The following is a 14,817-nucleotide window of genomic DNA, read 5'->3' as shown; positions in this document are numbered from 1 at the left end:
ACTGGTAACCAGGGTAAACATCGGGTTACTAAGCGCAGGGCCGCGCTTAGTAACCCGATGTTTACCCTGGTTACCGTTGTAAATGTAAAAAAAACAAACACTACATACTTACATTCCCGGTGTCTGGTCAGGTCCCTCGCCGTCAGCTTCCCGCACTGACTGGTGAGCGCCGGCCAGCCGTAAAGCAGAGCACAGCGGTGACGTCACCGCTGTACTTTACGGCCGGTGCTCAGTCAGTGCTGGAAGCTGAAGGCGAGGGACCTGACCAGACACCGGGAATGTAAGTATGTAGTGTTTGTTTTTTTACATTTACAAAGGTAACGATGGTAAACATCGGGTTACTAAGTGCGGCCCTGCGCTTAGTAACCCGATGTTTACCCTGGTTACCCGGGGACTTCAGGATCGTTGGTCGCTGGAGAGCTGTCTGTGTGACAGCTCTCCAGCAACCAAACAGCGACGCTGCAGCGATCAACATCGTTGTCGGTATCGCTGCAGCGTCGCTTAGTGTGACGGTACCCTTAGATCTAAAGAGAGACCACCACATCAAAACCCTGCCATGGGCAGCCCAATCTCCAGACCTGAACCTCATTGAAAACCTCTGGAATGTAATCAAGAGGATGACGAATAGTCACAAGCCATCAAACAAAGAAGAACTGCTTACATTTTTGCGTCAGAAGCAGTGTGAAAGACTGGTGGAAAGCATGCCAAGACGCATGAAAGCTGTGATTAAAAATCATGGTTATTCCACAAAGTATTGATTTCTGGACTCTTCCTGAGTTAAAACATTAGTATTGTTGTTTCTAAATGATTCTGAACTTGTTTTCTTTGCATTATTTGAGGGCTGAAAGCACTGTTATTTTTAAATTTTGACCATTTTTTTTGTCAGAAAAAAATACAAAATTTATTGCTTGGAAATTCGGAGACATGTTGTCAGAAGTTTATAGAATAAGAGAACGATTAACATTTTACTCAAAAATATACCTATAAAGAGAAAAATCAGACAAACCGAACATTTTGCAGTGGTCTCTTCATTTTTGCCAGAGTTGTATTTACAGGATGTCATACATTATAGATTTGTTATTAGTTTAAAAACAAAAACTTCTATTTTAAATATTTTATGTTTTTACTTTTTGGTGGAAAACTATATCAAAAAGGTCATCCAGACTCTTTTTCCATCACTGTTTATAAAACTGAATGTGCCGCTTATCTAATAATTCTGCTTTCCAGCTGTGTTCCATGTCAGTGTATACAAATAATAAAGCTACATTGTTTATTATCATAGACCTTGAGATGATTTTCCAAGTGTATGGATAACCAGCCTGTGTATCATGCTCAGTGGATGAAGGTCATCTGTGAGCCTCACTAAATAGGCATGCACTGTTTATTCAAGCTCTGACTGCTGAAGCATATAATAAAGTTTTGGTGATTTTAAACCTGCTGTCTCAGCTGATGCCTTAGTAATATGTCTCTTTACAGCAAGTTTTACTTACTTTTTCTTTCCCTTTTTTTACTAAAAATGACAAATATTTTATTTCTCTTCCTAGTCTAAATTCACTTTGCAGTGTACATTTGAAAAATGTGATTATTTCTACCACAATTGCAAAAAAAATCTCTGTATTTAAAATTATTCTATTTTATTATTATTATTATTATTATTATTATTATTATTACTTCAATAGCCTTTTTTTTGTATTTAAAATTATTCTATTTATTATTATTATTACTACTACTACTACAGCCATTATTTAATACTTTTCAATTAATTATTTTACAAAATAAATGGTCATATCAGCTCTCAATGGTGCTGTTGCCTTCATTTTATAATATATTAGTGTTAATATTGATGTCTTAGTCTTAGGATTAACAAATAAAGTTGCAGTCTGCAATGCAAACATGAAATATATGAAATTGGAATTGCATTACTCTAGAAAGTAGGAAAAAAACAAAGATACTTATCCCATAAATTGGCCAATTCATGCATGCCCAGCAGCCAACAACAAGGCGATCCTCTTTGCTGGGAACCTACCAATGTTATTCCTCTCCTCGGCTTATATGTATAAGGGTAGGTAGGATCCTGATACTCTTAGCGTGCACCTGTTCACACGTGCTTTCTTTTTGGAAGTGACGGTCAGTCTTTGAAATTAGTTGTAGTATTGGCTAAGAATATCCATTCTTCAGCTGATTGAAAGGGTATATTGCTTACATAAGCTATGCATCCCCTTCATCGTTTTTTCAGGCATAGTCAAAGCAGAAGATACGGATCTAAGCCTTGTAAACAATAAAGGGGGTGATATCACTTAATCAGCGGACCAGAGGGTGTGTTGGGAATTGGATTCCACTGGTCTAAAAATTATCCAAATGTTAAGTATTTAGTATTCAGGAGGCAGAGTTGAGTATGCTCATACATATATAAAGCAACAATCCATGAAAAACGTGTCCATTGTGCTCTATAATGTATGGCCTGAAGAAATGATGAGATTTATTCTTTGAATTTCTGAACAATGTATCATCTCCCAGGTCTTGCTCTAACGCAACGAAGAATAATTAGTTTTGTCTGAATTCTTCGTCAAAGATTTTTTTTTTATTTATTTTAATTTTTGTAAATATAATAGAGTACTATATATGGGTTTACTTCTTCGTTTACTTCTTCATGGAGTTTCTATAGCACTAGGAAAGATGCCAGACATCTCCCGTCTATCTTTTTGGGCTCCCCACAGACTTCTTTATTTACTTTGTGATGTCTTTCAAGGAGGAAGATAGAAGAATAGTCACGTCACTTCTTTTATCTGCTTTGTGACTTTTGAAATTTGAAGTGGTTAAAACAAGATCAAAAAGACTGATCATATGAACAGCATATAGTTTTGACATACAGTTGTGCTCAAAAGTTTACATACCCCGGCAGAATTTTTGCTTTCAGGGCCTTTTTTTCAGAGAATATGAATGAAAACACCAACATTTTTTCTCCACTCATGGTTAGTGGTTGGGTGAAGCCATTTATTGTCAAACTACTGTGTTTTCTCTTTTTAAATAATAATGACAGCCCAAACCATCCAAATGACCCTGATCAAAAGTTCACATACCCTGGTGATTTTGGCCTGATAACATACACAGAAGTTGGCACAAATGGATTTAAATGGCTACTAAAGGTAAACACCATGATTCCAGCGATGTGTCACTTACTGGTCTGCATGCTGTCATTTTGCTACAATCCCTGTTTTCTCTGTTGCAGACCTCCCGATCCCATAAATGCAGAGCTCTGTATAACTCCGCCCACGCCACTGATTGGCTGCTTTCTAGTATTTACAAAAAGATGCCAATCAGCGGTGGAGGGAGCAGGACTACATAGCTGGAGACAACTAGTCCTCTAGTGATAATCTCCTGTTGATAAAACACTGATTTTATTGAAAGTGTACCTGATAAAACCCTGAAGTCAGGGTCTCTGTTCCTACAGAATGCTGAATTAAATAGCAAAACCTGCTGACAGATTCCCGTTACATTGGGAAGTCCCATTCCACTAGCAGGCCGGTGGAGGACACATTTTATAGACCTGACCGGCAACTGGCTCGTCACATTTTTATCCTTGCAGTATAGTCACGACACTATTTTATTTTGCTCCACGGGGCCATTTCTTTTTTTATCGATTCACTGTGCATCTTAACCTTCATCTCTGGCTTACAAACAATATTATCTTCAGTTAGTCCTCAGCTGGGCAGAAGGAAGCTCAGAAATACACAGTCAACTTCCAAGTCAACTTCTGAAGCCTACAAAATTATTTTTTAACCTTGACATTTGGCAACTTGCAGGATCTGTCTGACCCCGTTTTTTATTGTGTTTGTTAAAGACATAGCCCCCCCCCAAAAAAAACTCACTAGAAACAGATTCACCTTTACCAGCTGGAGTATCTGTAGGAGGAAAAAATATTTATCACATGTGGAAGTCAGTGTGTTCTTGGGTCCATTGATCTTCTCTTGACCTTTAGATTTTGGAAACATTTCTGTTTTCTTTGTCGTTATTTCTTCTTGCCGTTTAAATCCTAGTGACATTTTATGTTACAGACAATATTTATCTGTAATGTTTAGACGCATTTTGTTACATTTTTACGAGTGATAATATTTATTTCTATTTTAAATGAGAAATATAAAAATATAAATTGACTTATTCCTTTAAAAAGATTTAAAGGTTTCTTTTTTTTAATAACCTTTATCCTTTAGCTTGGAAAGCAAGAAAATAATTGGTATTTCCCATGTAATAATCTAGTAAAATGTAATATATATCAAAATATACCATAATAAAGTGTGATTAAATTAATACCTGTGTACTATTTTTGAAAACATATTAAAGGGGTGTATAGTTTTGTGTGAAAATATTTATTGGACCTTATTGTTAAGAAATTGCTGTCCGCTAGATTATCCTACTCAGTAATTGACAACTACCTCTGAATGCATCTTCATGCTAGGTAGGATGTCAATCATTCAGTAAGTCCGCCCACGGGACTCGTAATTAGGGATGGGCGGACCGGTGAAAGTTTGGGTTCTGTACTTGACCCGAACTTTTTTAAAAGTTCAGTTGGGGTACCAGACTAATACCCGAACTTAGACCCGAACCCCAGTGAAAATAATGGATTCCCACCATGGATTCCTCTCGGCCCCCACCGGACTTCAGCAGAAAGGCGTTGAGGCCCGAATAGTGACTGTCCGGTACGAAACCCGACCATTTCTGTCCAGGTTCGCCCACCTCTTAGCCCCTATTCCTGCACATTGATAGAAAAGCATCTTCAATGTGATGGATTTACTTTTACTCTCGCTATTCCAAAAGATTAATGAAGTTGTTAAAATCTGAACATAAAAAACGTATTTATAAAAAAGTGGACTATTTTATTGTGGGTCTATAATTTTGGAATGCGTTATAATTGATCATTTCCTTACAATTGTTTCGTCTTTTTTTTTCTCTTTCTGCAAGGTGACCTATACATAGGAGGTGTTGCCAAAGAAATGTTCAAAACATTGCCAAAACTCGTCCATGCCAAGGAAGGGTTCCAGGGCTGCCTCGCTTCTGTTGATCTGAATGGACGTCTTCCAGACTTGATCTCAGATGCTCTTTTGTGTAATGGACAAATAGAAAGAGGATGTGAAGGTACATATGAATATTATAATGGTACAAATGGTAATATGTCCATCAGCGCAAGACAATCATTTTGTCACATAATTATATATTTTTTATTCGCATTACAAATATTACAAGTATTCATCCTTTGATAAAGAACAAGGTTTTTTTTTTAAACTTTTTATTGTTTCAAATTATTGATGCCCCATCATTTATCAATTCCTATGAGATCATTGAATTAATAATGTCCACCGCTTATTGTGCCAATATTTAGAATTTATTGTAGTTTTCTTTTCTTTCGTTCTTTTGACATATTTTGTTTACTTTCTACGTTATTCATGTCGTGATATTGTTTAAATTGTCATTTTATTGCTAATTTTTCTACACTATCATTTGTGCGTGTTATTGTCACAGCTCATTGTTTTCATGTTTCCATTTTATTTGTTGAGTTTTTTTTTTATTATTCATTTGAAAAGACAATAAATTTATTTTTCATTTGTCTGAAATGTTGTTTTTATTTTATACCATGCCGTCTTTTCTCTATAATTTAGTCCTACCTTTTGGGGTTTTCTAAAAATATATACATATAGAATCAAGATCCATGTGGAAAATACTTTACTTCTAAAAATGATTCCAAGCAATCTGTTCTGAAATAGAATAATTTGCATGCAGACACGCAAACTTTTATATATTATGGTCAATACAAAAGTATTACGTGCAGGGAGTGGGAAGTGTCTAAGGTGCAGCTTCAGTCAATAACTTCATCACGTAGAGAAGAGGGGGTGATGTTTTGAACTTCTACTTTATAGCCAATCAATATGTGAAATTGTTGTTACCTAGCCCTAATAAACTTAGGATTAAAATAGTGAACAAATAACCTGCAGTAAATAAATGAATAAACAATAATAGTACATGTAAATAATATAGGGTAGTTAACTGACACAATTTTTATCAAATGAGCGTAACATCCATTCCACCGCGGCAAGGTGTACCCCATCAGGCGGCTAAATGCCTTCAGACCAGATGAGGGTAGAGCAGGACCTAGACCTGGCTGTTTCAACCTGTATATATATACAGTGGGGCAAAAAAGTATTTAGTCAGTCAGCAATAGTGCAAGTTCCACCACTTAAAAAGATGAGAGGCGTCTGTAATTTACATCATAGGTAGACCTCAACTATGGGAGACAAACTGAGAAATAAAAATCCAGAAAATCACATTGTCTGTTTTTTTAACAATTTATTTGCATATTATGGTGGAAAATAAGTATTTGGTCAGAAACAAACAATCAAGATTTCTGGCTCTCACAGACCTGTAACCTCTTCTTTAAGAGTCTCCTCTTTCCTCCACTCATTACCTGTAGTAATGGCACCTGTTTAAACTTGTTATCAGTATAAAAAGACACCTGTGCACACCCTCAAACAGTCTGACTCCAAACTCCACTATGGTGAAGACCAAAGAGCTGTCAAAGGACACCAGAAACAAAATTGTAGCCCTGCACCAGGCTGGGAAGACTGAATCTGCAATAGCCAACCAGCTTGGAGTGAAGAAATCAACAGTGGGAGCAATAATTAGAAAATGGAAGACATACAATACCACTGATAATCTCCCTCTATCTGGGGCTCCACGCAAAATCCCACCCCGTGGGGTCAGAATAATCACAAGAACGGTGAGCAAAAATCCCAGAACCACGCGGGGGGACCAAGTGAATGAACTACAAAGAGCTGGGAGCAATGTAACAAGGCCTACCATAAGTAACACACTACGCCACCATGGACTCAGATCCTGCAGTGCCAGACGTGTCCCAATGCTTAAGCCAGTACATGTCCGGGCCCGTCTGAAGTTTGCTAGAGAGCATTTGGATGATCCAGAGGAGTTTTGGGAGAATGTCCTATGGTCTGATGAAACCAAACTGGAACTGTTTGGTAGAAACACAACTTGTCGTGTTTGGAGGAAAAAGAATACTGAGTTGCATCCATCAAACACCATACCTACTGTAAAGCATGGTGGTGGAAACATCATGCTTTGGGGCTGTTTCTCTGCAAAGGGTCCAGGACGACTGATCCGGGTACATGAAAGAATGAATGGGGCCATGTATCGTGAGATTTTGAGTGCAAACCTCCTTCCATCAGCAAGGGCATTGAAGATGAAACGTGGCTGGGTCTTTCAACATGACAATGATCCAAAGCACACCGCCAGGGCAACGAAGGAGTGGCTTCGTAAGAAGCATTTCAAGGTCCTGGAGTGGCCTAGCCAGTCTCCAGATCTCAACCCTATAGAAAACCTTTGGAGGGAGTTGAAAGTCCGTGTTGCCAAGCGAAAAGCCAAAAACATCACTGCTCTAGAGGAGATCTGCATGGAGGAATGGGCCAACATACCAACAACAGTGTGTGGCAACCTTGTGAAGACTTACAGAAAACGTTTGACCTCTGTCATTGCCAACAAAGGATATATTACAAAGTATTGAGATGAAATTTTGTTTCTGACCAAATACTTATTTTCCACCATAATATGCAAATAAAATGTTAAAAAAACAGACAATGTGATTTTCTGGATTTTTTTTTCTCAGTTTGTCTCCCATAGTTGAGGTCTACCTATGATAAAAATTACAGACGCCTCTCATCTTTTTAAGTGGTGGAACTTGCACTATTGCTGACTGACTAAATACTTTTTTGCCCCACTGTATATATATATAGTAGACAAGATGCAAAGCCCAAAAATGGGGTGGGTGGACTAGAACTACAGTGTACCGAGAACCCTTGAAATTCAATTTCAAAATAAAGAAAACAGCCCTAACACGCTAAATCAATTAGTGTCCCGAGACTCTTGGCCACATCACCACCAGTAATTATCTTTAGCTTCTGCACAATGGATATTGCAATTAGAACATTAATTGCCTGAGTGTTTACTCCAGAAATCTGGCATAAAACCACGAAAAGTCCCCAAATTGTCCTGCACACTGAGGTTGTCCAAAAATTTGGCAACTTTTGTTGTTTTCACCCCAGTTTTGGTCAGCTCCATCAAAATGGGTAGAGCTGGGATAGGATGAGGGCAGGGCAATGCCCGTTCACGTAATTCATCAGTTGTGGCATATTTGACACCAGAGTTCCCCAACTTCGGTCCTCAGGAGGCACCAACAGTTCATGTTTTCAGGATTTCCTTAGTGTTGCACAGGAGATGGAATTATCACCTGGACAATACTAAAGAAATCTTGTAGGTCGCTTGTGAGAACTGGAGTTGTGGGACACTACCTTACACCATGAAACTTGCTCATGATTCTGAACAGAGGTGCATGCCGCTTTTAAGATGTGCCTGATTCATTAAGACATACCTTAACGAATCAGGTGCCTCTGAAGCCACCACACTTCTTCATCAAAACTAGCGTGAAAAACACCGGTTGTGATTAATTTGACTATAAAAATGCAATTTATGTACATTATATTTTATCATCTTTAGTGTATACTGTCAGTTTGGGCTGACAGACTGTTATCACTGGCAGAACGCACCGAGTAAATATGGAGATAATATTGGTGCGTTCGCAGCCCGGGGTCCACCTTGCAGGAGTGGAACCTGCTGCTAGTATATGGTGGCACTATATGGCGTTATTACGCCTGAACAGATATGGGTTCCGTCTGTATAGGAGTGAACTCTGTTGCTTCACAGAATCGCCGGGATAAAAGATAACGCTGTGCCCTGTTAACCTCACAGAGGGTCACAGCTTTCTAACGGAGCAGGTCAGCATCAGCACTCAAACAACTTCTCACCGGAGGTGCCAGAATTCTAGAGGCTATACGTCATCCCTGAATTTATACACACAAACTCCTCTCCGGAGGTGCCAGAATTCTAGAGGCTATACGCCAGCCCTGAATTCATACGCACAAACTCCTCTCTGGAGGTGCCGGAATTCTAGTGGCTATACAGCCGACCCTGAGCACATGCTGACAGCGACCACAGAAGTAGTTAAGCTCACACACATGAACTTAAGTTGATACTAGCGCATGGCCGTGCGGCCATGCAAACCTTTTATAGAGGAAGCTCTCCAGGAACTTCCTAGTGGTCCAATAGGAACTGCTTCAGGGTCTGAGCATGTGAGCCCCCGACCTCCAATGAGAGGTCGTCCCTTGAGCATGCCCAGTAGAGGAAAAGGAGGACTCACAGTCACCGCAGAACAGTGCTGGTTACAATGGCTGAGTCTGGAAGATCAGCAGTAACCAAGCGCACAGTATTTGCCTGAGCCAGATGCTGGGACCAACGTCTCCACTGAGCAGGCTCCACTGCGGCCAGAGAAGAATGGGAGATCACAGCGGAGGTGGTTCGAGATTCCCCCTGTGCACCTAAAACAGACTATCTTAAAAAAAAATTATGAATTTAGATGTGATATTTCCATGGAAACTGAAAAAAATGTACAGCATTTGTTAGTCCATAAATACGGTATTTTCATATGCCCTTACAAAAGGTTATAATTTCTCCTTTTTTAAAATTATACTGAGAGATAATAGTTGTCGTGGTTTTTTTTATATTTTATCATTTTACAATGAGTCTTAAAGTAACTTGAAAATTCCACTCACACACCACCAACCTTGCCAGTCCAAGACCCTGGAGTTTATGAAGCTGAGATTAGTAATGTTGTTTGGAGGAATCATTAAGCTGATTGGCTTTTTATGCCGTGAAGACAACAAGGTGGTCGCTGTGGGAGCACGTGGTCAAGAAAATCCATTATTTACTAAATAAACCGGTCAAGCCACTGACTCCTGAATCCCAAAATAAAGCCTCTTAATCTATTAGTTGGGCTCAGATGTAAGTTTAATATTTGTGCTAACAACAAGGTTTGGAGTATGAATAGGCTAAAATGTGATATAATCAACAATAAACTATTTGTAACGTGTGAATATTAGTCAAGTAAGATCATTTTCATTTTAGATTAAAAAAAAGTATTATATTTTAAGAGCTGAGTGTGTAATATATACTAAGGTGAGGCGGGGAAGGTCACCACGTACAAAAGATACAATGGGGAAAATTAGAATTCATCGTATCAATTTAATACAGGGGACGCCTCATTAATAGAGGTCATAAATTCTAATTAAGTGTGTCAGTCATAAGTGACAAGGGCATAATGGGTTTTGCTTAGCGCCTCTTAACCTGAGCCTCTTGGCCACTTCAAGGGTGATGCCATCTCTGATCACGTTGTACTTTCCAAGAAGATGTCTTACATGAAAAATTCAGGAAAATCTTGGTGTTCAATGATTTAGACTATTAGGTACGTTTTTTTTTAAATTCACATTCTAATTTGCTACTCAAAGGCGTTGTCATTTTTGGACAATTAAATATTATTAGAAGGGTCTTTCGATGATAAACTGATCTCCAATGATTAATTGTAATCTATGAGGGAACCTGGCAGCAAGTGTTCAATTTTCCTGTTGTGCCGATAAAGCAAAAACAAAACATTACACAATTTCCTTTTCAATCAATGGTCTGTCCACATAATGCATGTACGCCTTACATAATTCTGAACTCCTTTATGTATTAAATGAGTATTTGAATGCATTTTTTTTCTAATCCAGACAACTGCTGTTGCTCTATGTGACTGCAGACTTGGGAATCCTCACAGTAGTTGCATGTGATGTGAGGACTCTCCGGTGCCGGCGCTGGGAGCAGACGATCATATGACCACAGTTATGTGATTTGCATACTTCCGGTCACATTCCAACTAGACTTATCCAGCCTCACTCAATTCACTTGCATTGGGTAAGGCCGTGCACGTCTAGTCGGCACGTAACCGCATGTATGCAAATCCCATACTTGTGATCACACTTCCGCTGGCACCAGACAGTCTTTGCAGAATTGTACACTAAGGCTTGACAACCCCTTTAAGTTCAATCATTGTATGGCTTTACAGCAAGTGGAGAAATTATAGAACATAATATACAGAGTTGTTGCTTCAACAGGTATTTCCCCTGACTGTTATATATTTACTTCATAGTAATCAAAATTCACATCATCGATGAAGAAAAAAAGCCAATGAGACCAAGGAGCGGAGTCGAGATTTATTCTCCATTGACATTTAATACATTATATATTCGTTCCTTGGTTCACTTTTGGGCTGCTTCCAACTTTCACAGTTCAATGAGCAATATTGCCAATCAATATAATTAAATAACAGAAAGAAATTGAAAAGTCAACCCTTCATATGATTTACCATTGATTTTTTTTCTTTAACCATAGACAAGGCTCAGGCTTTGGTTGAACTGTTTGTCTAACTTTTTTATCTTTAGCAGATTAGTACCAGGTAAAAAAGAAAATACTCCCAACTTGTACAGCGCCACACATTAATTGGATTCTGTGGTAGATTAGAACCCCGGTTGTCAATTTTCTTCAAACTGCAAACTCTATTTGCTAAGTTCAATAATGAGATTTCTGTGGATCAAATAGGGGCCGCTCCGTGTTTTGATTGAATTCCATCAAACTTCTCCTCTCTCGCTCTTCGTCGGTTTTCTTGACTTTCCTCATGATACTGATCTTTATCATTGCTTTTATTTTCCCTGTTAGTTTTTTTTTCTCCAGGTTTAATTCCATTGAGCTATCCCTATCATTTAATTGGGTTTCTTCTTCTAAAATCTTCCCATAAGGATCTTTGAATTTCAATTGGCTAAATAAACTTGTGACTTGTGATCCGGCTTTTCTTTCTAGTCCCACCGTGTAACTAACATTAATCATTTCATAAATTCTTGAGCTTAGAGATCATCTAATGTCATATAATAAAGGTGAAGATTCAAAGTACTTTACAGTAAAACGACCGAGTGAAGTAATGCAATAGAGAATAGAATTGTAGATACTTATAAATAATACTTAGATAAATGAAATAAGAATTAAAGACTAGATGTGCCAATATCTGCAATTAACTCTTGAAAGCTATGTCACCTCTACGATGTAATACACCAGGTTTTGTAGATGGTGCTAAGCAACGTAAATTATTTCCTTCTAGTTCTATGAGAAATCACTACTGAAATGGCCATACATTTACTAAAGCTTCTGACCAAGCACTCCTTGGACTTCCCATAAATCCAACTTCCCATAAATACTTTGGGCTCCGTTGATCATGCTTGGGTTGTAGATGGAGAAAGACAGGTAAACCATTGCCAAACGTGTTATGACCTGGTGGTTAGGAGCACCCGGAATGACCTGATAGTTAAACCTCATACAGGACGAGCTCTGGGATGTGGGAACTCTGCTGACCGCAAGCCCTAATCCTATCACACACACTAGAAATAGCCGTGGAGCGCTCCTGACCAGACCCTAGGCGCCTCGTCACAGCCTAAAAACTATCTAGCCTTAGAGATGGAAAATAAAGCCTACCTTACCTCAGAGAAATTCCCCAAAGGTAAAGGAAGCCCCCCACATATATTGACTGTGAGTAAAGATGAAAGTCACAAACTCAGAAATGAGACAGGTTCAGCAAAGGGAGGCCAGACATACTAAATAGACAGAGGATAGGAAAGGTAACTTTGCGATCAGCACAAAAACCTACTAAAGACCACGCAGAGTGTGCAAAAAAGACCTCCGCACCGACTCACGGTGCGGCGGGGCCACTCTGCATCCCAGAGCTTCCAGCTAGCAAGACTAAATCATGATAACCAGCTGGACAAGAAACAATGAGCAAAAATAATAATCAGGAACTTAGCTTCTGCAGGAGAAGACAGGACACCAGACAGATCCAGGAGCGAACTGAACCAATGCTAAAACATTGACAGCTGGCATGGAGTAACGATCAGAGAGGAGTTAAATAGAGCAGCCAACCAAAGAACAAACCACGTCACCTGTGTAAGGAACCTCAGAAGCCGCAGCTTCACTCATAGCCACCAGAGGGAGCCCATAGACAGAACTCGCCGAAGTACCATTCACGACCACAGGAGGGAGCTCGATAACAGAATTCACAACAGTACCCCCCCTCGAGGAGGGGTCACCCCCCAGGCTGATCAGGATGAGCCAGATGAAAGGCACGAACAAGATCGGCAGCATGAACACCAGAGGCAAAAACCCAGGAATTATCTTCCTGACCATAACCCTTCCACTTGACCAGGTACTGAAGTTTCTGTCTCGAAACACGAGAATCCAAAATCTTCTCCACCACATACTCCAACTTCCCCTCAACCAACACCGGGGCAGGGGGATCAACGGAGGGAACCATAGGCGCCACGTATCTTCGCAACAACGACCTATGGAACACATTATGGATGGCAAAAGAAGCTGGAAGGTCCAAACGAAATGACACAGGATTAAGAACTTCAGAAATCTTATAAGGCCCAATGAAACGAGGCTTAAACTTAGGAGAGGAAACCTTCATAGGAACGTGACGAGATGACAACCAAACCAAATCCCCAACACGAAGTCGGGGACCAACACAATGCCGGCGGTTAGCAAAACGTTGAGCCTTCTCCTGGGACAATGTCAAATTGTCCACCACATGAGTCCAAATCTGCTGCAACCTGTCCACCACCGCATCCACACCAGGACAGTCCGAAGGCTCAACCTGCCCTGAAGAGAAACGAGGATGGAAACCAGAATTACAGAAAAAAGGAGAAACTAAAGTAGCCGAGCTGGCCCGATTATTGAGGGCGAACTCAGCCAAAGGCAAGAAGGACACCCAATCATCCTGATCAGCAGAAACAAAGCATCTCAGATATGTCTCCAAAGTCTGATTAGTTCGTTCGGTTTGGCCATTAGTCTGAGGATGGAAAGCCGAAGAAAAAGACAAATCAATGCCCATCTTAGCGCAAAAGGACCGCCAAAACCTCGAAACAAACTGGGAACCTCTGTCCGAAACGATGTTCTCTGGAATGCCATGCAAACGAACCACATGCTGGAAAAACAATGGCACCAAATCAGAGGAGGAAGGCAATTTAGATAAGGGTACCAAATGGACCATCTTAGAGAAGCGATCACAAACCACCCAAATGACCGACATCCTTTGAGAAACAGGGAGATCTGAAATAAAATCCATAGAAATATGTGTCCAGGGCCTCTTCGGGATCGGCAAGGGCAAAAGCAACCCACTGGCACGAGAACAGCAGGGCTTAGCCCGAGCACAAGTCCCACAGGACTGCACAAAAGAACGCACATCCCGTGACAAAGAAGGCCAGCAAAAGGATCTAGCCACCAAATCTCTGGTACGAAAGATTCCAGGATGACCAGCCAACACTGAACAATGAATCTCAGAGATAACTCTACTAATCCATCTATCAGGGACAAACAGTTTCTCCGTAGGACAACGGTCAGGTTTATCAGCCTGAAACTTTTGCAGCACACGCCGCAAATCAGGGGAAATGGCAGACAAAATTACCCCTTCTTTAAGAATTCCCGCCGGCTCCGGAACACCCGGAGAGTCAGGCACAAAACTCCTTGACAGGGCGTCAGCCTTCACATTCTTAGATCCCGGAAGGTGTGAAACCACTAAATCAAAACGGGAGAAAAAGAGCGACCACCGAGCCTGTCTAGGATTCAACCGTTTGGCAGGCTCGAGATAAGTTAAATTCTTGTGATCCGTCAAGACCACTACGCGATGTTTAGCTCCTTCAAGCCAATGTCGCCACTCCTCGAATGCCCACTTCATGGCCAACAACTCCCGATTGCCCACATCATAATTGCGCTCAGCAGGCGACAATTTTCTAGAAAAGAAGGCACAGGGTTTCATCACTGAGCCATCAGAACTTCTTTGCGACA

The 14,817-nt window shown here is 40.2% G+C and overlaps 1 protein-coding gene across 17 annotated transcripts in view; it reads left to right on the top strand.

The window, feature by feature from the left end:
- NRXN1 (neurexin 1) overlaps positions 1-14,817 on the top strand; it is a 1,975,072-nt gene that overhangs the window by 1,111,552 nt on the left and 848,703 nt on the right. For all 17 annotated transcript variants that reach the window (XM_069768660.1, XM_069768673.1, XM_069768667.1 and 14 more), the window contains one exon: positions 4,960-5,133. In XM_069768660.1, the coding sequence (XP_069624761.1) occupies positions 4,960-5,133 (174 nt within the window). The remainder of the gene's footprint in view (positions 1-4,959; positions 5,134-14,817) is intronic.

The sequence above is a fragment of the Ranitomeya imitator genome, chromosome 5, assembly GCF_032444005.1.
Source record: "Ranitomeya imitator isolate aRanImi1 chromosome 5, aRanImi1.pri, whole genome shotgun sequence".
Taxonomy (NCBI): domain Eukaryota; kingdom Metazoa; phylum Chordata; class Amphibia; order Anura; family Dendrobatidae; genus Ranitomeya; species Ranitomeya imitator.
This window is presented reverse-complemented; position numbering and strand designations above follow the sequence as displayed.